Source organism: Anastrepha obliqua, chromosome 4 (assembly GCF_027943255.1).
Source record: "Anastrepha obliqua isolate idAnaObli1 chromosome 4, idAnaObli1_1.0, whole genome shotgun sequence".
NCBI classification, from domain to species: Eukaryota; Metazoa; Arthropoda; class Insecta; order Diptera; family Tephritidae; genus Anastrepha; species Anastrepha obliqua.
Genome location: NC_072895.1, coordinates 92,029,963 through 92,057,792, shown reverse-complemented (window position 1 = coordinate 92,057,792; position 27,830 = coordinate 92,029,963). Strand labels below are relative to the sequence as shown.

General features: G+C 32.7%; 1 protein-coding gene across 11 annotated transcripts in view; it reads left to right on the top strand.

The window, feature by feature from the left end:
• The window catches only part of LOC129243998 (growth factor receptor-bound protein 2), a 61,844-nt gene extending 38,840 nt beyond the window's left edge, over positions 1 to 23,004 (top strand). For 10 of the 11 annotated variants that reach the window (XM_054881555.1, XM_054881559.1, XM_054881557.1 and 7 more), the window contains exons 3-6: positions 11,022 to 11,119; positions 11,228 to 11,347; positions 11,435 to 11,609; positions 20,408 to 23,004. In XM_054881555.1, the coding sequence (XP_054737530.1) occupies positions 11,022 to 11,119; positions 11,228 to 11,347; positions 11,435 to 11,609; positions 20,408 to 20,581 (567 nt within the window). In that variant the 3' untranslated portion in view covers positions 20,582 to 23,004. The remainder of the gene's footprint in view (positions 1 to 11,021; positions 11,120 to 11,227; positions 11,348 to 11,434; positions 11,610 to 20,407) is intronic. The other variant, XM_054881564.1, reaches the window with a different exon arrangement.
• Positions 23,005 to 27,830: the final 4,826 nt, after the last annotated feature.

The window sequence follows — 27,830 nt, the reverse complement described above, 5'->3', positions numbered from 1 at the left end:
CACTTTAACACTTAACTTTGACCTTCGCAGATTTGTGTATTAACTGTTTTCTTTTTTTTTCTTATTTCTTTTGCGCTTGTATAAATTACACTTCATTTACGCTTACGCCCATTAACTCCCCTTATGGGAATTTTTATATTTCATCTGCCACCTCTTATGGTGTATTCATTTCGTTTACAATGCACTACAAGCAAATGCAATAACAAAAACAAAACAAGTGTACATACATACATATATATGTATACATACATACGTATATTAAAACAGTAGTGTGAAGAAATGAAGGAATGCCTTTGTGTAATGTGATAAATAACATTTGCTGTTGTTGATTTCGGGCGGTGGGGTTAACTGGGCGAGCCGGTGTTTACCACTGTGTGGTAGCTTACCACACCCACATCAAACTTACATACTATAAATATAGTGAAATGAATACACACATACACATACCCAACTTAGTACGCATCCAACGCAGAAATATCGATTACATCTTTATGCTTGGGCTATCGCACGTGTCTTAAAGATTTTTATTTTTCAGCTGCACTGACTTGCTGTAAGCGATTTGTTTATTTTTTTCCGATTTATTTGCTTCTTTCGCGTATTTGCTATATTTAAAGCTCCAATTTCTTGCGCAAGTGCAAAGCATGAAATTTATTTATTTTTTTTTTTGAAACTCCAAAAGTTTATTTGAGAAAAAAAGTGTTGAAACGCTAAATGAATTCTTTTAGTAGATATTTTTAGCTCTAATACCCCCGGTCTTGAGTCCTATATATTAAACGATAGAACTGCATGAGAAAAGGTAGAAAAGTTTGGAGAATGGAGAGGTTAGATAGAGGAGAGGACGCTTGTTTTCACATAGAATTCCGTTACGACTCAAAACATCTATCTTAATATGTAAAAGGCAAAAGTACTGCTCCTCACCACATATCGGAAAATTATATTATATATATTTCCATTGCTTTTCGAAGCATCCCAGCTCAAAGTACGCATTGAAAGATTAATATACACTCATCGTGATTTATTTCAACCGATTTGGTTGGACTATGAATATATTTTCCTTCTCACAGATTAGGAGTTTTATATAGAATTTTCATAAAAGTGTGTGTCTTTATGTGATAATTTATGGTAAAATTTGTTTTCAAAATGGTTTAATCCCATCGTAGGGCAGGCTTTTGATTAGAAGTACTAAATTTCAGCTTTTCAAATATCAACACACTTTGAAATATCACCAAATAAACAATTCGGGAGGAAAAAGCCTCAACTATGAGGAAAACTGCTGTGACTAAGTTTCGCACTAAGCTAAGAGAAACACTACAGACTATTATGGTAAACATGCCATCTACTATTTAAGGCGAGTATCTCCGAAGAAAAACAATAATTTAGTGAAAAAAGTGAAATAGTCAATTAAATTGAGGTAGAGAGGCAGTGGAAGACAATTAAATCAAATCGATGGATGATCTCAGAAAATGTAACAAAAAGTGTAAAAACTTATTCTGTGAAAAGACGTGTTTAAAATAGAAACCAATTGCAGGAATGGTTGCAGTATCATCTACGACATTTTTAAAGTGTTTACATTACCAACTTTGTATGTCTAAAGTCAGCGGAGGATGCTTACACCACTTCAGACACCAGAGCCCGAGTTTTTCAGTCTGTGTAGCAAGGACTGATATATGTACTTGTACAGCTTTGAACTGGATTTGTACATTCATTACTCATTCTTACAAGTGGAAATAAGTCAAGTGCTTATGGAGCGGCACAAAACAAGTTTGTCAGCGCCTAGGAAATTCAGTCGCCTGGAAAAAGTAAAGACAGGGTAAGACATGGATAAGACATGAATCATGTTGCCATGGGTAACAACAGAAATATGTTTTCGAAGCAGTTAACCACCTCGCTTGCAGTCCAGATTTCACCTCTTCAGATTTTTATTAATATCCAAAAATGAAAAAAAGAGCTTCAAGGAAGGAGACATATTTTTGAGGTCGGCTACTCGTTCAAAACTTTTGACAAAAATTAAAAAAATATATATTTTTTTTTAATAAAAATAAATTCTGTAAAAATTTACCGAAAAGAAAAAAATGTTTATTAATTGATTTTGTCATACGTGGACTTGATTCGCATTATTTTGATTTTTTTAATTTACTTGTTTTAATTTAATTTTCATTGTTTTTTGACGTTACCTTACTTTACTTAACTTTACTTTAATTTATGGTAATTGATTTAATTTAATATGGTTTGAACTGATGTGATTTGATTTAATTTAATTTCTTTTAACTTCATTTGATTTGATGTGATTTTACTTGATTTCATTTCATTTGATGTTACGTTTATTAACCTTACTTGATATGATTTGAGTTGCCTCGACTTAAAGTTCCCTCGTCGTAAAGCTCATCGTTCCATCGGCTGCGATATTCGTCGTTGCCACCGTGCAAAGGTCCAAAAATCTTGCGCAGAATATTTCTCTCAAACACTCCAAGCGTCGCTTCATCGGATGTTGTCATCGTCCAAGCTTCTGCGCCATACGTGAGGACGGGCATAATGAGAGTCTTGTAGAGTGTTAGTTTTGTTCGTCGAGAGAGGACTTTACTACTCAATTGCCTACTTAGTCCAAAGTAGCACTTGTTGGCAGAGAGATTCTACGTTGGATTTCAAGGTTGACATTGTTATCGCTGTTAATGCTGGTTCCTAAGTATACGAAGTCCTTTACAACCTCGAAATCATAACTGTCAACAGTGACGTGGGTGCCGATACGCAAGTGCGCCGACTGTTTGCAGACAGGAGGTACTTCGTTTTGTCCTCGTTCACCACCAAACCCAATCGCTTTGCCTCTTTATCCAGTTTGGAAAAGGCAGAACTAACAGCGCGGTTGTTAAGGCCGATGATGTCGATAGCATCGGCATACGCCAACAATTGTACACTCTTATAAAAAATTGTGCCTGAGCGATTAAGTTCTGCGACTCGTACGATCCTCTCCAACATCAGGTTAAATAAGTCACACGACAGCGAGTCACCCTGTCTGAAACCTCGTTTGGTATCAAACGGCTCGGAGAGGTCCTTCCCAATTCTGACGGCGCTGCTGGTGTTAAGCAACGTCATCTTGCATAGCCGTATTAGGGGATACCAAATTCAGACATCGCGGCATACAAGTAACTCCTTTGCGTACTATCGAATGCAGCTTTGAAGTCGACGAAAAGATGGTGTGTGTCGCTTCTCCTTTCATGGGTCTTTTCCAAGATTTGGCATATTGTAAATATTTGGTCGATGGTGGTAGGCTTTCCAGGTCTGAAGCCACACTGATAAGGTCCAATCAGTTGGTTGACGGTGGGCTTCAGCCTTTCACACAATGCTCTCGCTAGAACCTTATAGGCGATATTTAGAAGACTAATCCCGCGGTAATTGGCAAAGATTGCAGGATGGCCCTTCTTATGGATTGGGCAGAGCACACTTAAATTCCAATCGGCAGGCATGCTTTCATCCGACCATATTTTGCATAGGAGCTGATGCATGCACCTCACCAGCTCCTCGCCGCCATGTTTGAATAGCTCAGCCGGTAGTCCGTCGGCGCCCGCGGCTTTGTTGTTGTTTAGCCCTGATATTGCTATTCTCACCTCGTCATGGTCGGGTAACGGAATGATAATTCCGTCGTCAGCGATTGGGGTATCGGGATCTTCACATTCTCTATGACATGCGCAGCTGTCACTATTTAGTAGGTTCGAGAAGTGTTCCCTCCATAATTTAAGAATGCTCTGGATGTCGGTCACCAGATCGCTGTCTTTGTTCTTACAGGAAAACGCCCCGGTCTTGAACTTTGCTTTGCTTTACTTTAATTTAATCCAACTGAATATTTGATTTAATTAGGTTAACTGTAATTTACTGTAGAAAAACTGTACTATATTTATTGTAGTTTATTATTTTTCTATTTTTTTAGTTTACTTAATTTTTTCTTTTGAGTTAATTATGATATTATTTGTAGGTTAAATTTACGGGCTGTCATTTATTTGTTATTTTTTGTATTGAGAATTTGAATTATTCTTCTCTTACGTGATCTTTCCATAAACAATATGTTTGCTTAAAAATTCACTTAAGTCGGGCAAAACTGCTAACAGCAATCAGCTGCGGAAAGTAATTCTCTCCGTTTTTCATTACTAATTTAATGTGTAAATTACATAGCTGCACACTGTAATACACTCCTGTGGTGTGAGCACGTCTCCAAACAGGTGTAGTTATGTGATTATTGCCTTTCTTCCATAATAAATTAGTCGTTGAATTCAATTTATTTGCTTTTTTGTCGGTTCTCGTGCTGTAGAATTAACAATTTATGATGTAATTTTTTTTTTTTGCTATTGGAATTGTTCAGATAATAAATATGTATGCAATGGCGACGAAGATCGTGTTAATAAACAGAGTAATGATTTTTTTTACTAGCGCGGGTAAAGACATTTTTTCACGCGCAGTTGACACATTTGTATTTATGCAGGGTGGGCCATATAGCGTTTGCTTTTTGAACCACCTATTTTTTTGAGAATGGTAACACAAATGACATGTCAATGGTGTTCATAATTTACTTAAAGGTTTGACAATTACGAAATGGGACGCTTGAACAAAATTGGGAAAAATTGGGATTGAAAACCTATTTCTAAAGTGGTGAGTCTTCTTCTTCTTTTCTGATTTTCACATCGGTGGCTACGTCAAAATTGTCGGATTTGGGGCTCAGAAAATCCACACGTTACTGTAGAGAAGCAAATGCATCCACAACGAGTCACTGTTTGGTGCGGTCTTTGGTCTGGCGGCATCATCGGGCCATTTTTTTCGAAAATGAGCGAGGAGCCGCGGTAACAGTAAATGGCGAACGTTACCGTGACATGCTCAACGAGTTTTTGTTTCCACAAATTGAAGAGGATGACATGGACGACATTTGGTTTCAATAGGACGGTGCAACTTGTCACACTGCCAAAGTTACACTCGAACTTTTGGCTACCGTTTTTGAAAACCGAATAATCAGCCGAAATTCCGATATCAATTGGTCGCCTCGAAGCTCTGATTGAAGCCCGTTGGACTATTTTTTGTGGGGAGCCGTTAAGGACAAATGCCATGCGAACCATCCAGAGACGATTGATGCTTTAAAACACGAAATCGAAGTTGCCATTCATGAAATTGGAGCCCAAACAATCGAAAATGTGCTGAAAAATTGGGTTGATCGAATGGCCTACTGTAAAGCCAGTCGTGGCAGTCATTTGAACGATATTATTTTTCATTCATAAATGGCAATGTTCAATCTTCAAAATAAAAAAAAAAGTTTAAAAAAATATTGATTAGTTTTTTTTTTTATAGCCGATTCAAAAAGCAAATTTTACATGGCCCACCCTATAATTTCATAACTAAATATTTTAAAAGTGAATGAAAAAAGTCAATTAAACTTGAACTTTTATAGCTTTAATTAGAGCTATTGTTGGAAAAATTGCATAGTGTTGATATTTTCGAATTCTCTTAAAAACCTATTCTGTGGATGCAAGTCAAATTTACGTTTGTGTGATACATAAACGGAATTATTCAAGGTTAATTTTTTTGATTTTTATTATTATACTTTTTTTTCCACATAATCTCCCTTGAATTCTATACACTTTTTCAAGTGTTTTGCCGAACTTTTTTAAAACGTCTCAAAAAAGTAGGTAAGATTGCCGAAGCTCCTCAAAATAGGTATCCATTTGAACGCTGACCTTGTCATTTAACGAGAATCGTTGTCCAATGAACCATTAACTTCTAAATTTGGAAGTAAAAAAAATCACTAGGGGTATGTATTGTAATAATTCAAAGTATAATTCTATGATTTTGATCATTGAAATTGCACAGCTGTATTTAATCTCCACTCGAAATTAACTTTTTGAAGATTCTTCTATATAAGTAAAAGTTTCTTGCTTCAATCAGCCATAAAAATAAAGCCATGCGATCGATACGACTCAAACTTTGATCGTTCCCACGACAGTCGGTTCTACGTAACCGGAACGAACCGGACTTATATCCGGCCAAGGACTGTCACTTCAGCAGTATTTCTCCGTATATGTATATGGGGAATGTTTATACTGCCACAACACCAACAACACGCAAACTTTGACAGCTATCCAATGAGCAATGGTATTTGTTAAACGTTCTCAATGCGGATTTTCTAAGCGATTATCTTCGAATGGCCATCAACCCATTATTTGTCCAGTGCCGAGACTATATTTTGTATACACCATTTTTCTGAAGCAGTGAGACAAGCAGTGGACTTATATTTCCTTCTCTAGTTTAGCGTAGTACGAAGGGTGCCTTTTATATGTCGGGATTAGAGAACAAAAACAAATTTTAATCATCGAAAATCGCTTTATTGTTTTTCAAAATATTCTCCATGAATATCTATACACTTTTGCATGCGTTTGAACCAATTGTCGAAGCACTTTTGCCACTCTGAATGAGGTACCTCCAAAACATGCATTCTGAATGCCGCAACCGCTTCTTCAGGTGTCGAAAAACGTTGACCTCTCAGTTTGTTTTTTACGTACGGGAATAAAAAGAAGTCATTCGGTGCCAAGTCAGGACTATACGGCGGATGACCCATTAATTCGATGTTTTGGGTGCTCAAAAATGCAGTTGTTTGAGCCGATGTGTGAGAGCTCGCATTGTCCTGGTGAAGAGTAATCCGTCTTTGGCGATCGGTTTTCCTAATTTCTTGGAAGACAACTGGCAAACAAATAGTTGTGTACCACTCAGAATTTACTGTTCTGCGTTGTTCTAGTGGTACGGTTGCGACATGTCCAGTTTTTCCGAAAAAACAGGCGACCTTTTGCTTGGAAGTGCTTCGTGCGCGAACAACTTTTGTTGGATTTGGCTCATCTTGAAACAACCAAACAGTCGACTGCTGTTTACTTTCGGGCTCATACGCGTAAATCCATGATTCATCACCTGTCACAATGTCATAGACGTGTTTCGAAGCCCCGCGATCGTATTTTTTGATCATTTCCTTCGACCAATCGACACGAGCCTTATTTTGAGCGATTGACAAATTGTGTGGGATCCAACGCGAAACAAATTTTTTTGACAGTCAAATGTTTATGCAATATTGAATGTATGCTGGTCCCACTAATGCCTAAGATTGTCTCAATCTCACGATAGGTCACATGACGTTCTTGCAATATCAGTTCGCGCACAGCATCAATGCTTTTCGGAACAACAACTGATTTTGGACGACCTTCACGAAATTCGTCTTGGAGTGAACTACGACCACGATTGAATTCACCATACCATCGATAAACACTGGTCCTTGATGGAGCTTCGTCGCCAAAAAATGAATTAAGTTCATCCATGCAATGTTGCTGAGTTAATCCACGTCGAAAGTTTTAAAAAGTAATCGCACGAAAATGTTCACGATTTAATTCCATTTTTGGACCGAGATGAATCTTTTAAGTTACTGTAAACAACACAAATAACGCTGGTATTTCAAAACGTTCTGAGTACGTAAAAGCCAAAAAATGTCAAACTTTGCGATACAGCTGTCAGTTGCCAGATTGCAACACCAGGGTTGCCAAATCCCGACATATAAAAGGCACCCCTCGTATATTTGCCAGTCAGATTTGTAAAAAGTGAACCAATTTCATTTGTTACGTTTCAAAGAATTTCTCATATTTATTATAGAATTCGGACAGTTTAAGAAAGAGAGTAAAAAAAGAACTAATTCACCTGCCCCTCCATCCCTCTCACATTTATGGTTTTTTTTTTTTTGTGTTTGCTTTAAATTCAATGTGCCTTCATTTTTCTTACCTACTCAAATACGCACCAAAGCAATACAATCCAAGCATCATTTGCTGCTCTTGACAACACTCTTAGCAACATGTTGCTAGGTAATGTATTTTCATATTTCATAGGCAATGTATCTTGGAGACTGTTGTGTTGAGGAAATACTACTCGCGCATGCATATTGCTAGGAAATTGAAGTGGATAATCTATTGTATGCATTTGAGATTGTATTAAATGCATATTTGTTATTTTCACTTTCGAAAAAATTTAAGAAATTTCTCAATTTGCTTCCGCACTAGAAATTATTAATGGCTTTTTGTCAACGAATTCCGCGTTTTTTGTGTCAGCTACACGTCACTTGGCAACTGCTTTGTTGTACTCTGTTGTTCACGCCTCTATGCAATTGGGTCAACGCAGCTGCCAGTGATGTACATATACTCGTATTCTACAATTCGACATCTAATGCTTTTGCTGTTTATGTGCAGTATATGCATGCCTATCTATCGCAAACAAATGTATGCGAATTTCTACACGGATACGTAATACATGTGTACATTCAAAATAATGTTTTTTTTTAGTAAAAAATTGAATGGTTAATTTTGCGCCACCCGATTAATTTTGCGCCCCCCTTTATATCTGTATTTTGATATTTTTTAAATTCAGTTTAATATTTACTGCAACATTTTTACCACAAATCTTGAGCACCGCAAAAAATTCGCATACGACTACAAAGCAATCTCATCCATATGTATGACTCAATTCGTTAATAAAATTAGCTTATTTACAATACAGTTAAAATAGAACACAAAAAAAAAATTTAAATAGATAAATGGAAAAGAGCGCGATTTGAATACCGCAAAGAGCCAAAATGATTATTTTATGTTATGATGCGAACTATTTTGCAAAACAATAAAGCATGCAAACAACGGACAACGGACAATGTCAAGCAATAATTAAAATAGCGCTGGAGTTTCAGAGAAATTAAAACACATTTGTTGACAGAAAAAAGAAATGTTAAAATTTTGTATAACCACAGAGTTTTTCAATAAGTGCGCTCGAACTTTGCCAGTGTATAGTGGTCATCTTCGCTAAGCTACAACTGCCAAATTTGGCAGGAGTACTTATTTGGTTTTGACATTTAACCAAGAAACGGTGCAAAATTCAATAATGCGTTGAGATTATTAAAATCAGTGCTCTTTCCGCCAAACGTTCAGCGGGTTGATGTGTACTCGCTGTCAAAATCAAATAGTTGGAGAAGCTCGACCAAGGATGTACTCGACAATTGTATGAAAAGTAAATAAAAATAATTAAGGCAACATAATTCAAGCTGTTTATTTTAAATATCGAGCGCTCTTAATGAAAGACCCTATGTACAGCTATTTTAAATACAATAGAATACTAGTGAAACATACTTTAAACTGCTGGATAATCATTAAGTTAATTTTTTATTCGGTCTCACGTGAAACCATTATTTTTTAATAAACGAAAACAAAAGTAAACAACAAAGTATGCTGTTAAAAAGCAAAATTGTACGAATTCAGCTTATTGAATGTTATTTTTTTTTTTACAGTGGGGGTCAAAGTAATAGCAGCGCGACATATTGGAAAGTTGTGACTATTTATTTAAGTTTTCAACTTTGTTTGTTGTAATTTTTTTTTTTAATTTTTTTTTGTTTTTACATTTTTTTACTAATTTTTGTTTTAATTTTTTATTACTTTCTTTTATTACTTTCTTTTATTTTTTTGTTAATAATTTTTTTTTAATATTTTTTCTTAATAATTTTTTATTAATTAATTTAATTTTTTTTTACATTTTTTACTAATTCTTTTTTTATTAATTTTTTTTTTATAAATTTTTTTTTTTATTAAATTTTTTTATTAATTTTTTTTATTACTTTCTTTTATTTTTTTGTTAATAATTTTTTTTTAATAATTTTTTATTAATTAAATAAATTTTTTTTTTAATTTTTTACTAATTTTTGTTTTATTCATTTTTCTTATTATTATAAATTTTTTTAAGGTTTTTTATAATTTTTTTTCTTTTATTTTTTTCTTTTATTTTTTTTTTTTTTATTTTTTTTTTTTGTTATTATAATAATTTTTTTTTTTTAATATTTTTGTAATAATTAATTTTTTATTTTTTTATAAAAATATAACGACAACCATATACTAAAAAGTAAAAAATGTTCACAAAACTTTCAAAATTTTTAGGTGTGTCAAAGTGCTTAAGTTGTTTGTTTGTTTATTCAATGATATTTTATTTTCCATTAGTTACGGTAAAAATAATAGCCGCGCGACATATTGGAAAGTTGTGATTTATTTATTTAATTTTTAAACTTTGTTTATTGTAATTTTTTTTTAATTTTTAAACTTTGTTTACTGTAATTTTTTTTTTAATTTTTTTTTTTATTTAAAATTTTTCTTTAATTTTTTTTTATTTGTAATAATTTTTTTTTATAAAAATATCGTTCATACTACAACCATATACTCAAAAGTAAATAATTTAAAGAAACTCAGCAAATGTTCGCAAAACTTTCAAACTTTTTAGTCAGCATTTTGGGAAAAGTTCTGGGTTTGCAGTTTTGTAACGCATTCAATTTGGTTTAATATTTTGCTCAAAATGCGCATTGATCAATGATCATTCTATTTTACTTCTTTTTTTTTTTTGTCGCGATGTTATGCTTTTTTGCGCGTAACGAAGACCGTCTTTTTTTATATGGAAATGCTCAGAACAATTATGAAAACTCAGTGGGAATTTGTAGCTGCATCATTGTGTGGTGTGAAAAATACATTATTTTTATATTTTATTTTGCGCAAATGGCTTAAAACTGTTTTATGGTCGATCTTTAACACAGGAGCTATGAAATGTAGAACCGACTGTCTGTCAAACTCTCGGTTAGCAACTCGATGGGATTCCGTTAATGATGAAGTCAGTTTCAGTTTTTTATTAATCTTTTTTTAATGATGATTTAATTTCATACGCAAATACCCATGATTTGGCCTCTTAAGATCGAGTTACGTTTTTAATTTCTTGATATTCTGCAGCAAAAAGAAAAATTTAATTGATAAACTGCGAATGTTGAGAAAGCCCAGCACTGACACACTCTGAGTGCCTGCAATAATAAATACAATATATTTTCCTCTTTCTTATAATATAATTTCCAACAATTTCACGCCTATAAATGCCATATTATCGCCCATTATCTACTCAAATTCTTTTTACTTTTTTAAACATCTCCATTCCTTTTATATTTACAGATTTTAAATATGGAAGACGATTCAAATTGGTATCGTGCCGAATTAGACAGTAAAGAGGGGCTCATACCCAGTAACTACATAGAAATGAAAAATCATGAGTAAGTGTGCAAATGCTTTTAAAAAACTGCATTACAAAAAAGTCCACTGATTAAACACTTTCTATTTCGAATTAATTTTAAAATATTGCCACTCTCCCATGCGCGCAGCTGGTACTATGGACGCATCACACGTGCCGATGCTGAAAAATTGCTCTCAAATAAACATGAAGGTGCATTTTTAATTCGCATTAGTGAATCCAGCCCTGGTGATTTTTCATTATCAGTCAAGTAAGTGATGAGAGTAATTCTCAAAATATGCATATTTGTTTTGTTTCGTATCTTTTTTTATCATTATCACGCACGCTTTGTCCACAGATGTCCCGATGGTGTGCAACATTTTAAAGTTTTGCGTGACGCACAGGGTAAATTCTTCCTTTGGGTGGTTAAATTCAATTCGCTCAATGAACTCGTGGAATATCATCGAACCGCAAGCGTATCAAGATCACAAGATGTTAAATTAAGAGATATGATCCACGAAGAGGTGAGTAGGGTAAGAAGTGCTGCTCTGAGCTCATAAAAAATGTAGAAAATTAATTGTAATTTGGAGAATGCAATATAAAACTAATAAACAATATTTAAAAAAAGTTTCTTAAAAATTCATAAACTTATATTATATTACTAGTAATTTTCGAGTGGCCAGTTTAGGAATAAATTACTTTTTTCGGCTCAACTTTTTTGCTTCTATTGTATTTTGAAAATTCAAAAATTCATAGTAATCTTTAGAAAAAGATTTGTTTGTTAAAATGTTCAGTTACAGAAAAAGCTCATCAACTGAATAAAAAACTAGAGATATACCAGCGCCAATAATTTATTGAGTGAGGATAGTATCCTTTTCTTGTTGGAAAATGCAAATGAAAGCATTAAAATGTTGGTATAAGCATCGAAAAGTTCATTAATTTCATAAAGTTTATTAATTTCAAAAAAGGCGTAAAAGGCACCCATACTCCAGAGGGAATGTTAAGCATAACTTCTAACAGAAAAAATAGTATAGAAATCAACCCTGTTAGCAGTTGAATCATAAATATTATTGCCACGCCTATTCTATGTGGGAGGAGATCACATTGAAAATCTCTCAAAATGTAAAATCTGCAATGCATCTCAAAGAGTAAAAACTACTTTTGAATGCATTCTCGCTTGTCTATGTATGTATGTATGTAAATTTGGTATTGAAGATTCCAGACGATCGACATGCCAATATCGGTCTTACTAGAGTTGTAAAAATCACTTAAGGGAGGGGTAACGTTAATTCATGGAAAAAAGGCACATTTTTATGATTTTTTTTTTTTGATGACACAGTTAAAATTTATTCGTCAAATCTTTTACTACATAAAACTATAGCATTTGAAGTATATTTTGTGAAATTTTCATCCAAAAATATTTAAAAATACGGCAATGGCAGAAATTATTCGGACGCATCTCAAAAAAAGTAGTTTTGCGGTGCCCCTCATAACTCGGTGTTAAATCATCTGAAATCAAAAAACCAAAGTTATTTCGTTAGATAATCGATTTCTCCGGGTAACGCCGAGAGAGTTTTTTGAAATTAAATTTTTCGATTTTTGGGAACAAGTTAAAGTCAAAAACACGATTTTCGCGTAAAAAATCGGTGAATTAGTTACCGTAAAAACAAAAGTATCAGCAAATTCGAAAAAAAACTCTTCGGCGTTACCTTGTAAAACATCTACAGAAAAAGTGTTCAAAATTTCAAAAGGATCGGTGCAGTAGTTTCAAAGTTATGAGGGGCACCGACTTTGAAAACGTAAGTTGTGGGAAAAACGCTTTAACGCTAACGCTAAACGCGGTTGAGCCAGGTAGGTAGCAACACTTACATGGCTGTATCTTTGTAAGTTTTGCTCCGGTCCATCTAAAATTTTCACAGAATATTCTTGAAAGGTTCTTCATTTAAAAAATCAAGTATACACCTTTAATTAACACTAAAACAACCCAAAAGTGGTAACGGCAGACTGTTCTGTTGTTTTTTTTTTACTGCTGAAAATTGATTCTTTGGCAGCGCAGATTTAAATCGTCTCGTCCGCAAATTATGGTCCATATTAAAGGTATGACCTGCAAAGTTGGTCATCAAAATTTTGAGAACTTAAGGCAAGCACGTATGCGCCATCCATACCTGTGGAAACGCCCACCTATAGCGTAATCACCGGATCGTTTAAGAGCCTGTATTGAAGCAAAAGACGATTGTTTTGAATAATTTTTTAGTTTTGCATATTTTTTTTTGAATTTTCCAGAAACATTATTTATGAATACACAAAAAAACAAAATTACAATGAAATTTAAAAATTCGTTCCTTAAATACATACAGAACTTAGGGTACGACCAAGTATGTATATGAATTTATTTATTTATTTCAAAAAAAATTCAAAATTATCTGTGTAGTCATAGCAACATGGGACTTGAGGCTAACGTGTGTCTTAATGCTGGGTGTGTGTATTCGTGGGTGACGTTCACTAATTTTCGTAATTTCAAATGTATTTTAGTATTTGTTTATTCAAATTTGTTTATTTCTTATTTTTGGTAGTTGATTTTTGTCTCCTCGTTGTTTTCATTAATTAATTGGAAATATTTATACTAACATTTAGTGCGAAACTTTAAATGACTGCAAACGCCACATACACTTCAGCATGTAAACAATATGAGTGTGTGCATAAATAAACCAAAATAGGTTAGGTACAAAACACACAAATTATACACTTACAATTTTTAATCAGAATTTTTGAAAACATTTTAGTACACAGTTTTATAGCCCATTAAATTTTAGTTTAACAAAGTGCAAGTTTGAAGTCGCTATAAATTTTCGTTGATTTTTCATAATTTTCCTTTCCGACGATGTTGCGCATTTTCTGCATTTAAAAAAAATTTCGGGCACTCGTCCTGACCATTGAAAAATGATAAAATTATTTACGTTCCTTTGAGGTTAAGACGATAATAGGTTAATAGGTGTTTTCTTTTAAAATGTGTTGTTTTTTTTTTTTAATTTTGTTGGAAGAACCGGCAAAAATTGTAAACAATTTGCCTTCTGTATCCTCCGTTAACATAAGAAACGCGATTGGCGTTTGAATAACTTGGATATTTAAGGGGTTAGGGGTAGTCAGAGGCCCGAAAAAATTGTGACTTGACCTCAGTAAAATTCAAAAAACAAAAAAAATTTCAACTGTAAAAGTTATCGCTGTTTGTGTGGAACCCGTTTCTCCAGAAGTCCATTGCGGTGCTCATCACAAGTCCTTGGAGATGCATCTAAAATCAATCGGACAAGAGAAATTAGTTTCATTAATAGATAATCTTGTGCCTGATCGAAGTTTTTTTTTGTTCAAAATTAACAATATGGCGGCCTCAGGAAATATTTTTCATATTTTCGAGAAAAAAAACGACAATTAATTGTTTAAAAGAAATCGAAATTTTGAAAAAAAAAATCCTCTGATCAGGTACGAGCTTTTTATGTTTTTCGAAAGCAGTATAAATTTTATTGAAATCTACCAAGCGGTTTTTAAGTAACAGTGATCACCAGTTCAAAGAACATTGTTTTGAGAAAAACGCATTTAAGGGGGGGGTAGGGTCACAAAATCGAAATTTTTTTTCTTCACTCATCTTATAGTAAATCATTTCAAGAATGTTGTGTCAAAATTTTAAGTGGATCGGAGCAGAACTCTCAAAGTTATAGCCTTTGTAGGCACTCTACCTCGAATGCGGAGCATCGATAATTTCTCAGAGTCATTTTTTCAAACGCGTTTTTCCCGAAACGACTTCTTAAAAGTCGGTGCCAATCACAACTCCGAAACTATTCAACCGATTCTTTTCAAATTTGGCACACGTTTTCTAAATCAAAAATACCTCCCCCCTACACTGTTTTTTTTTTATTTTTTGTTTTTTAAGGTTGTTTTTCACTTACAAATATGGCGAAATTTTTCGCCAAAAATGCTCGTTTTACGTTTTTTTGCCACCAAAACTACAAAAATGAAAAAAAAAAAATTTTATTAATGTAGGGGGGAGCATTACGTCATACTTTAACTGAAAAATTCGACTTTTTTAGTTTCAGATGATTCTACGACGAATGCCGATTGGCACCGCAGAGCACCTCTCGAAAAACATATCTCCAAAAAAACTCTGTCATGGGCTTATTTGTCAATATTTTATTATTAATATTTTTTAAAAACTTATTGAAAATATGTACAATAACATGTAACTGATTTTATTAAAGTATCTTAAGCCATATTTCTGTAAAAAATTCACAAAAAAAGTGTTTTTTTTTTAGCGCTAAACCCTACCTCCCCCTTAAAGTTTTTGTTTATTTCTGTCCGAGCGCCCTTGGTTGATTGTTGAATAACTCGAAAAGTATTTATCGGATTCACTTCAAATTTTACACAATATTTTTAAGATACTATACTTTAAGAAAATGCAAAAAAACATCAAATTTTTTGAACATTCTGACTACCCCTAGGCCCTTAAATACATAACAGGCGGAAGAGTGTAGCATAGGGCGCGATGCTGGCAAATAACAGCCTCGCCGCTCCAACAACCGAAAAGAAATTGTAAGCAGTTTGCCTCCTGTATACTCTGCTGGAATAAGGAACAGATTATTGTTTACTTAATTTGAATAGGCGGCTGCCGTAGCAGAATGGGTTGGTGCGTGATTACCATTCGGAATTCATAGAGAGGTCGTTGGTGCGAATCTCGGTGAAAGCAAAATTAATAAAAACATTTTTCCCCTCAGCAGGCAATGGCAAACCTCCGAGTGTATTTCTGCCATGAAAAAGCCCCTCATAAAAATATCTGCCGTTCGGAGTCGGCTTGAAACTGTAGGTCCCTCCATTTGTGAAACAACATCAAGACGCACACCACAAATAGGAGGAGGAGCTCGGAAAAACACCTAACAGAAGTGTACGCGCCAATTATTTATTTTTATTTGAATATTTAAAGATCGGCGAAATGCTGATCAATAGCCGCCTTGTCGCTTCAACTAACCACTTCTGCTTGCAATTCTCACAAGTCAAAAGTTTTTCTTTCGATTTTAATATTTTTTTTTGTTTGTTTTTAAATAAAATATCAACCCACACTTAATTTTGTGATTTTATTTGCCTTCACTACATAAAACAGCTGCTTTCAACTGTCACTTATGGCGAACAAATATTGCCTTTGCTAACAAATTTCAATAAATTCACTAACAACCCGGCTCAACCTATTGGATATTACAGCTGTGTTTGTCTAAATTATTATATAAATAAGAAGAAGAAAACCCTAACTCACTCGAATGTGTCGGTAGTGCAGTGTATAGTTACAGTATAGACTATGTATTTTGGGCATCTCTTCAACCTAAATTCAACTGACATATTTTATAGAGCGAGCATTTAGTGTGCAACGAATTTTCTTAACAATTTTTATAATACCACCTTAATGGAAAAGTTCCCGGAATATATTCAGAAAATTTAAAATACAATTTTATTCCACAAAAGTGATATTAATTGACTTCAAAGTACTCCCCATAAACTGCAACGCACTTAAGCCAGCGTTTGATGCAGCTCTCGCAACATTTTTGGAATTCTATTTTTCGTATAGCCATCAGAGCCGTCTTCGAAATTTCCATTACGCATTCCCCGTAGAGGTTTTTTAACTCGATCAAATAAAAAAAATCGCCGGGAGCAGCCATATCAGGCGAATTGTATTTGTAAAGTAATGACACACAATTTTTTATATTGCTAAATTGTCCAAAAAGCCTATAGAAAATTATTAATTTCATATTCAAGGTGGCGCAAACTTGATCATCCAATTTTTTTTTTAATAACTTTTATATTAAATAAAAAAATATTTTGAGTGATGGAAATCTTTATTTTGACCTTTACGCGGCCTGTTTATTATACTCCACTGTCTAGTTGACAAGTGTCAAATATGATTGACGTATGACGTCATTTGCAAAAAGTATAAGTCTTTCGATAGGGTGATTAATTTTGCACCACCTTGTATATATTTGACAAAAGCAAACAAATTCAACTTTGAAAGCAAACAAATTCAAATGTGAAACCAAACAATTTAGGTTGTCAAACGTACTCGTTGTTGTTGTTGTTGTTGTAGCAGCTGTTTTCCTCAATTCAAACAGTCCCGGAAACCTCTAATGGAATATTAGTTTAGGTACTAAAATTTGGACGAACTAGCAACCAGCCTTAAATGAAATACTCATTCCAGATCTCAGTATTGGCAAAAGTTAAGAACCTGAAATTTCTTCAGGCCACTTTTGTGGTCTACATCTCCTTGACCAACTGCAGCCAGAATAAATGCACATACGCTCAATACAACCCAGCTCAAGTCTGAGTTTAATAAGGGAACTAGGGCTGGGTGAGTTTCTGTGATAAGTACAGGACACAAAAGGCCATGAGGTCGAAGTGCAAACCTCATAAAGTATTTATCTATCTATCTATGGTCCTGCATTATCTAGAACCCGATTGAAATGTTTAGGAGCTCTACAATATGAGAGGTTAGAATGTCTCTCGGGGTGGTTAGAGCTTCAGAGCTTACTTAGATTCGTAAAAGACGCAGGCTTATTACATGTAGCCTACTACAAGGAAACGTAAGGGTCAAACTCCATCCGGTACTACTAAGGACCAATAGGTCTATGTGATGGATTTCAGCCAGCCAAGTCAACCTAACCTAACCTACATCACTATGGTCTCGTATAAGCTGCTCTGTAAATGTTCAAAAAAAATTACCAGGGTTTATTGGCAGGCAATAATCTGTAGAAGTGGGAATTAATGATATCCTTCAAAGGCATTAAAGGTTATAAAGTGTCTGTGATTTTGTGCCACAGAATCGCTTTATATAGATTGTAGTTATATCGTAGTGTTGGTTACATGTGTATGTACACTGCTGGTCTTAGGTTAGACGCACGTTTAGTTGCATACAACTTTGCTTCATATTTATTTATTAAAGGACGATAGAAAAGAAGTTGATATGCAAAAACATTTCTTATTTAATGATACTTTAAATATAATATTCAAATGATTATACATATTTAACAAAATTGTGTTTTTTAAACATTTTCTTAAGGGGGAAGTCTACTGTGAATTTTTCAAAAAATCGATTTTTTTTATTAGCTTAAAAAATACTTTGAACCCTCTTAAATAAGGTACAATATGTGTTACAGCTGGCTAAATTTTTCTTCGTTGAAATTTCGACCTTTTCCCGAAGCGCTCCAAAGCGCGTACCTGCTAATACTGAAACTTTAAACGCATTTTTCTCGAAACTAAGTTTTTGTATGCGGTGTACACGATATCTCGAGTTCTGATAAATGAATCAGCTTAAAAATTTAATTATATATTCTCTGTAATAGTGTCTCTCGTCTGACATAGGATTTTTTTGATATCGTTATTTGTTAAATTGTTATAAACAATAGTAACATCAATTTTAGGCAAAAAAAAAGAAAAAAATTTCAAGAATTTTTTTTTCAACGCCAAAATTTTTTATCAACATAATCCTACGTCAGACGAGAGTCAATACTATGTATATGATAACAATATTTTGTTTTTTTTTGTTTTAGATCACCGAAACGTAAGATTTCATGTACACCGTTTAGGCACCTAAGAAAAGCGGACCTGCGCTTGCAGAAGTGCCACAGCGGCCATTTTGAATATTTTGACTTAAAATTTTTTTTTCAAAAACTTAAATATATAATAAAGATAAGAGTTTAAATAGATTTTATGTACGAGCAATATTTTGTTAGAAATAAAATCCGGAAAATAAGCCTGTTTTTTCCCTTGTCACAGTAGACTTCCCCCTTAAAGCTACTCAAAATAAGGCGAATTTTTCTTGGTCATTAGAATAGACGCACTTTGGCTTTGGATTTTAACTTAAATTACTATTTGATTTATTTGAAATAAAAAAAAAAATAGTTTCAGTAATAAGTGCTACCTCCTTTGTTAGTAATAACTTCATAAATCCGGTCCTTCATAGAATGATACAAGAAATCTATGTCGTTCAAGGAAATCTCGCTCCAAGCACGTTTAATATCTGCAGTTAATGTTTCCTTATCTTCGTATTGCTTTCCTCCTTCGTATACCTTCCGTGTTAGCCAGCCCCAAACACTTAGAATTACGTTAAGATCTGGAGAATATGGTGGCCAGGTCATGATATTAACGTTTTGACTCGAAATAAAAGATTTTACTACTCGAGAGTTATGAATAGGAGCATTGTCTTGTTGAAAAATCCAAGGAATTGGTCCAAAGAGATCTTTTAATTTTGGATATATAGGGACTCCAACAATGTTTTGAAGCGATCGCCGTTCATCTTTTGATCGATAAAAATCAAGTCAATTGTTCCATAAAACGTGATAGCACCCCACACCATTATTCTCCCTTCTCGGCTATGGTGGCGACTTAAATATAGCTCATCTTTCCGCAAATCGTGATAATAATATTGAAATCCATCAGGGCCATCTAAATTAAAACATTTTTCATCAGTAAATACAACTGAACGCCAATCATTTAGTCGAGTGTCAGATTGGACCGTCCACGTCATGTATTCTTTCGCGAATTGAAGCCGGTTTTTTTTGCGTATTGCATTCAAAGGGGGGTTTTTCTTGATTTTTAGACGCTTCAGGTGTTCTGCATTTCTGATCGTACGCTGAACAGTTGATAGGCTTGCTTTTAATCCGGCCAATTCCTTGATCTTAGCAGCAGATTTAGTCGAATTCGAAGCAATTCTAACAATTTGGCGTACTGCTTGTTTTGATAGTGCCTTTTTCCCCCTTTCAAGTTATTTCCATATGCCTCTGGATCCTTCAAACAGTTCTGGAGCTGCGATTTATTTGTTTGGCAATGTTCCGATTGGACAGTCCTTGCGAGTGAAGAAAGTCTACTTTTTGACGTTCCAATAAGCTCATAACAGCAGCTTTTTTTTCTTCAAATGTAGCTCGAAAACACTTTATTTATTTATTTTTGATATTTTTTCAATACGAAAGTTTACACTTGTCCACGCAATACGAAGAAATTTAAGCTGCGTCTAATTCAATGACCAACCGAAAACACGTGTGATTGCCATAGAAATTTCTATAATCTCCGAATGTACAGTTATTTTTTCGCAAATCAACCAGCTGTCAGCATTTTTTTTTTTTTGAACAAGATTCGCACTTTGATAAGAAAAGCATTTTGGACAATTAGAACAAGCATGATAATAAATAATTGATTTTGTTTAAAAAAAACGATGGCGCGTCTAACCTAAGACCAGCAGTGTATGTGTCTACTGAGCTTTTATTTATTATTAAATTGTCTCTCTCTCTCTCCTTTCATTTCACAGATGCTCGTTCAAGCATTATACGATTTTGTGCCACAAGAATCTGGTGAATTGGACTTTAGACGCGGAGACGTCATCACCGTCACAGATCGATCTGATGAGAATTGGTGGAATGGTGAGATTGGCAATCGGAAAGGCATCTTCCCAGCAACCTATGTAACGCCATACCATTCATAATAGAATAGAAAGTCGTAGAATAAACAAAAAAAAAAATAAATAATTAAAACAACAACAACACACTGCATACAAAAACAAATAAACGAATAAAGAAAACAATACTGGAAAAAAACGAACCACCAACAGCAACAAACACTTTCCACCATCATTTTCTCTCCACAAACCACACACACACAAACACCACACTGCTATAACAACAATCTCAACTGCAAACACTATAACGGCAATAGCAACAATATCAAGTGACACTGCAATAATTGTGGAAATTTAGAGTATTTAGTATATTTTAATTTGCGCAAGCTACCAATTGGGATATATATTATACATATATTTATATAATTAGTCGTGTGAGATATCAATCAGCCAATCGATTTATAATGCATACTTAGGTGCATATGCGTAACATCACAACTTCACATATTCATTTTTTTATACGAACAAACAATTGATTGTTTGTCGATAATTGAAAATATTACAGCATGACACGCTGTGCAAATTTTCATTTGAGGTTAGAAAAGCTGCTGCAGTTGGAAAAATGCCTAAAATGTTGTGCGAAAATTGAAATTGTAAAACTAAAGGCAAATTGGGGGTAAATGCTTCAATGCGACTTTAGCTGTGGTGAATTTTTAGCAAAGTTTAGCTAGGGTAAACACAACAACTAAACCTGCACTGCGAAATTGTGGCAAAGGCGGCGCATAAGCGAAATAAAGTTGACTTAAAATGTAATTACTTTAGTTGAATTGTGCAAGCAAAGTCACAACAACGATTTGATGGAGAATGAAAATTTGTTTATTTGTTACGCCATAAATTTCGTTCTTAAGTTGGCAACGCGATCAGCGGAGTTCGGTAGAGCAATGATACAAAAAAGAAGGCAATTACACTTAACGGCATTAACAACCATTTAACTTTTGCTGGTACTTTGACGTTGTCATCGAAATGTAGCTAAAAGTTGGAAAATTGTGATTAATATTTTTTTCAACTGCCTTTAATGCAACTCAAATTGATAGAAAATAATAAGAAGGCAAAAATGGCTTACGCATTTACAAGTTGCAAAAATACAATAGACCAATGCAAGAAAGTCGGTATACAGTTTTTTTAAATTCGAAATACCATAATTAATTTTTTACAGATTCAAAAATCCCTGCGTGTGTCAAAAAATTTGAAGTACAGTAGATTCTGTTTTTATGCGGTAGATACGTTCCGCAAGAAACAGCATAAAAAAAACGGCATAAAAAAAGCTACCAGTTCTATAGTAAAACTATAGATACGTTTCAAAAGTGCTAAGAACCGCATAAATCTGAAATAATGTAATAAAATCGCATAAAAAAGGGCACTAGTCCCATATTATAACTATAGATACGTTCCATAGCCGCATGACTCTGAAATAATTAAATAAAATCGCATAAACAAAATATTGTATTTTTGAAAATTATATCGTTATTTAAAAAACGTCAGAATCGAAAAATAAATTTACGTCAGAAATAGAATCAGACAATACCCGCATGCTGCGCATTCGTTTAGGATTTGGCATAAAATCACTTTCGTCACTTGAGGAAATGTACACGTCTATCTAGATGGTTATGCAGGCGGTTCCATACTTGTAGTGTTAGCATTTCTGATGTAATCTGTGATGAGTTTTTGCTTAGCTGGTTTAGAATCTTGTTTATATGTACAATTCCCGATAGGTAGACATGCATTTTTTAATTAAAAAAAAAAACCGCATTATTTCAAAACCGCATAAAAAAAAGCCGCATAAAAACAGAACCTACTGTAAAAGGAATTTCGTTCTTGTATCATTTAAAGTAAAATACAAATTATTTTAATCACTGCATTTAACCTTTGACGTGTTATTGTTGTTTTTGTTTTTAATTTCGAAATACCATAATTAATTTTTTACAGATTCAAAAACCCCGTGTGTGTTAAAAAATTGCTTGTATAATTTTAAAGTAAAATACAAATTATTTTAATCATTGCATTTAACCTTTGACGTGTTATTGTTGTTTGTTTTTTTTTTCTTCTAATCGGTGCTCGTTTTCATTTACACTCAGTTTAGACCTAAAAACAGTCAATAGTTTGATATTAATGCAGAGCCGAATGCATCGCAGGAAATCTGGTTATTTTAGTTTATTGCCTTCTAAAAAAAACAAATTTTAAGTTTACTTTATTTGAACTTCTGACGCAATGTTTTACATATTTGAAAACAAATTAAATTTCGAAAACAAATAAAATTCTGTTGAAATTCTTTATTGTTTTAATTTCCATCCTTATACTCTGTTCAGATGGACTACATACAGAGGAAATATACTATGTATTTGAAAACCTGATTGATAACATATTTAGTTTACCAATCTTTTTTATAACAAAATTTTATGCAATTGACAAAAAAAATATTAATAAAAATCAGTTATTTTGAGTTTTTAAAATTATATCTGTTTCAATTTTTATTTTTGTGTTCGCCAAGGGTTATAGTTTATTGTATTATTGATTTGTATTTTTTTGTTTCAATCAAAAAACAACTAAAACTCAGGGTCTTACAGTTAATGAAATTTAGGTTTGCTACCAAAAAAAAGCAGCAGCATCACTTTAAATACACTGCGTTAAATGACAACGGCACTAGACTTTTTTTTGACAAGTTTTAACAATTTATTTGTTTCTTATTTAATTTTAATAATTTTTGTATGGAAGCATTGAAATTCTTAAAGCTTGCTAGTTATTTAGCGCAGTGTATAAATTGTTTGAGAATTTTAGAATTTATATTTGTCGCGCGGAAAATAAATAATAAATGCGTGCGAAGAGAAAATGAAATCCATGAGTGAAAAAGGTAAAAAAATTGTAGCACATTTTTCTATTTCCATGTGGAGAAAAATATAATGCAACAATAAATCAGGCATTAATGCGTTTCAAAAATTCAACAAAAAATTAGGCATTAATGTGCTTCAAAACTTTTAACTTAATTTTATATTCTAGTTCTAGTACCGTCATTATTTTTATTTGAAATTTTTATTTTATTTTATTTTTTCTTTTTTTTACTTTTTTTTTCTTTTATTTATTTATTTTTATTTTTATTTTTTTGATGGAAATAAATATTTGAAATCATTTTTTTTAAATATATTATAATATCAAGTTATAATTGATAGTCATTATTTTTATTTTATTTTTTTATTTATTTGTTTTTCTTTATTATTTTTTGTTTTCTTTATTATTATTTTGTTTTTTTTTTATACCAATAAATATTTTAAATCATTTTTTGAAATATAATATCCACTTGTAATTTAGAAAACATATTTTTTAAAAGGTTCGCGATCAATTAGAGAATGATGATACGAAAAATATGTTTCGTGCTGTGTCGTAATTCCTACTTTAGTAGAGCGCAAAAATTATTGAGCTACAAAAATAAATAAAATAAAACCAAAACTAAGTAAGGATCCTTCTCGAGCGAAAAGTAAAGAAATCAAAAATATGTTATATTTTCACTCATAACCATAACAACAATCACGAAGCTGCTGAACATTAGCTTATACGCCGTGCGAGCGTAGTAGGTATTTCACAAACGCTCTTAAGCTGCTTGAATGTGCTCTGTCTAAACAGAGTATAACAAAGTAAAATTTGTAATTATTTAAAACTGTTTCGCCTCTTATTTCAAAATTACAAATTGGTTTTATTTAAAAAATCGCTATATTATGAGATCGCATTGAAGAGAATGAAACAGCATTAAAAGCATTAAAAAAAATTTTTTTTAGGTTATGTCCTCAAATATGAATTTTTGTACAGCATTGCATGCAAACTAAACACACAAATTTAGCGCAAATACACCAACAGCAATGAAAACACAAACATAAACCTCTTATTAATGAAGATTTGATATGCATTTTTTTAGTAATTTACGTTAAGAAAGGAATTTGTGTGAATTTTTTCTTTAAATTGGGAGGAGTATGAAAAGCAAACAAAAAGTGAAAAAAGCTAAAAACGATTTTTGTTTTTGCTATAAAAGCAACAACAAAGGCACATACAAAATATATACAAATAGAATCACTGAGTTATGTTTTTTAAAAACACGTTTTCGTGATTATTTTAAAGTAATTATTTTTTTTTTTTTTTTAATTTTAATGAATGAAATTGTTCTCGTTTTTTAACAAAGCACTTTTTTGTTTTTTTTTTTTTGTAATTTTAACTTACTTTTTGATTTTGAAAAATTGTTTAATTTAATTGCGCACTTAAAACTTTTAATGGATTTTTTTCTTTTTTTCGAAAATTTTTAGTTTTCGAAATTAATAGTTAAATTGTTTTATGCCGGTTTAAACGTTTCTGTCAAACTAATTTTTTTTAATTATTTTATACATTTATGTGTTTATGTATTTTGTATGCTTGAGTTTGTTTTTGTGCAGTATTTTTTTAAATTTTTGTTGCTTTAGGCCTTACGAAGTATTTATTCGTCAAAATAACGTGTCATGTTTTAAATTTATATATAATATTTTACGAAGTTATTTTTTACTTTTTTTTTTGTGAATGGAAAAACATAATGGTTTGCTGATTGCTGATAAAAACACATAAAACACAATAAAAAATGTGTTAAGAGACGTGAAACAGTAATGATTAAAATAAAACAAGTAATAGTTATATTAGTTTTCTTTCACATATATGAAAACATACACACATATATAAATGATGTTTGTGCATTGAAAGGAGGAGAGTGTGAGAATAAGTAAGAAAACACACACAAACGAATTTTGCGTTCATAAATCTTGCGCCTAAATATATGCTTGCAGCGTTATTTGGATAATTTGTATGAATAAACAAAAACAAGAAAAATGTGTATAAGCAGTAGGCGGCGCAAGAAGAAGCAGTAGATACGTTTGTTTTGCTGAAATGCCACAAAAAAATAGGGAAGTGAAAAAATGTGCAATCAATTTTGTTTTAAGCCGACAAAAACAAATTAATTGTATCAAATTAACAAACAAAAATTGCACAACCGGCTTCACGGAAATTAACACACGATTAACGGTTCTAGCAGTTATACTATATTGCCATAAATTAAAAAGTAATGAAAATTTAACTTTGCTGCTACTCAAAAAAAAACAAAAATAAATAAAAAAAGGCTGCCTCCAACGGATATAATTTAATATTGAATGCTTTTAAATAGCTGGTTGCTTTATTTTGATATTTGTAAACTTTAATGTGGTGCAACAATAAAATCTACTAAAGTGTTAGTTTACATAGACAGTCACATGCTCGCTGGTCACTTTTGCTCTATGTAAACTCGCTCTAAGTGATAGGGCAGCGTATTTATTTTTGCGTTTTATTTTAACAAACCTTTTTCAAAATACGGTTCTTCAATCAATTTAAGAGCTAGTAAGTTTTTGTAATAAATTTAATTAAAAATATAACGCGCAAACCCCGCATTTCTTTTCAATCAAAAAGTGTAAATCGCCAGAATACAAAAAACAACAAAAAAAAACGAAAACCGTTCATACTTGAAAAAATTCATATATTATAAAATCAATTTTAACAAAAATTGATAATTAATGCAGAAATAAATCTGAAATGGCACATTTGTTAAGCAATCTTTGAGCACAACCGTATTCATTATACATACATTCATAGTACATATGTATGCATATTATTAAAAAAAAAAAAAAGAAATTGTGAAACTTTGTTTTTGCTCTTTAATGATAACAAATGTAATTAGGATGCGTGTTTTTTTTTTAATTTTTTGTAATAACTAAGCAAACGATGATAATTATAATTTGCATAAATTATATGACATACATTTATATTATACAAAATATTGTACGTTTATATGCCTTGATATAAAATATGAATATGAAATAAAAATTTAAAAATAATAATAGTAATAGTAATGATAGTAATGAAAACCGTCTCTTTTTTGCAAAATAAAATATTCAATATTTTACATAATTAATATATTATTTGTGAAATTGTTTTTAACTTGATAGATGAAATTATGTATTTCTTGTTTTTTGTTTTATTTAACCCGAATATGGCTTTTTAACAAACAACTTTTTTTTAATTATTTCAGTTATCAATATTTTTTAACATAAAAATTTTATGAGCTTTTTAACAACATTGATTTGAGCTAACACAACACTATGGCTGTTATTCAAGGATGACAAATTACTAGGTTTGACAGGGCTTACTAGGTCCCATTACAATCGGTTCTACGTTAGCGGAACGGCCCGAGGTCATATCTGACTGTCACTCCAGCATCATTCTCCGTGTATGTATGGAGAATGCTTCTGCTGCTACAACAACAACAAAACTCAGGTTTGGCCTATAACTATGGTGAAAAAGAAAATGGTGAGGGGAACTTCGGCCGCCACGTCACAGGAGTATTCGCCAGCCCAAGGCGGATTTATTACAGGTGATGGCATCCGCCCAGATGATTTTTTCGCCGTAGATATGAATAATGTCAAAATTAATCTTTCAGTTTAAATCTGTGTATCTGTACAGTTGATGATTCAAATAACGTCCCCTTTCTGTGTTAACCTAGTATCTACAAAATCAAAATTTTCAGTAAATCGTTAAAAAATGTTTAGAGTTACTTAATTTCTATGAAAAGTTATAACTTATTTGATACGATACTTATAGAAGATACGAGGTTTTTGAATTCGAACATGTAGATACGAGAAAAATCGAAACGCTCTGAAAAAAATTCTATAATCATTATGAATATTGTATGTTTTGTTTTACGTAACAGGAGTTCTGAGGAGTGTTTTTTACTAAAAATCTCAATTTCGAAAAAAATGAAGTTACGAGGTTAACACAGAAAGGGGACGATAATATCTAAAGTGAAATATTACAAAAAAAAAACATGGAAGTGTATTGGGCTGGAAAAAAGTTAAGCGGGGTAAAGGACCCTTTTCCCCCGACAGTGGGCCCTACGTTACCGGAACAACCCGGATTTACTATATATCTGTCGAAGGACTGTCACTCCAGCAACACTACCCGTACATGTATGGGGAATGTTTTTGCCGCTACAACAAAAACAACAACAAACCCCTTTTTTCCCGTCGTGGAGGGGGACCGAAATGTGGAGGAGAGCATGCTGATTTTGACGTGCGGATGCCATCACCTGTAATAAATCCGCCTTGCACCAACCGAAATCTGCACGATAATTTCACATACAAGGCAAGAAACAGCATAAAAAAGCTACCAGTTCTATAGTAAAACTATAGATACGTTTCAAAAGTGCTAAGAACCGCATAAATCTGAAATAATTAAATAAAATCGC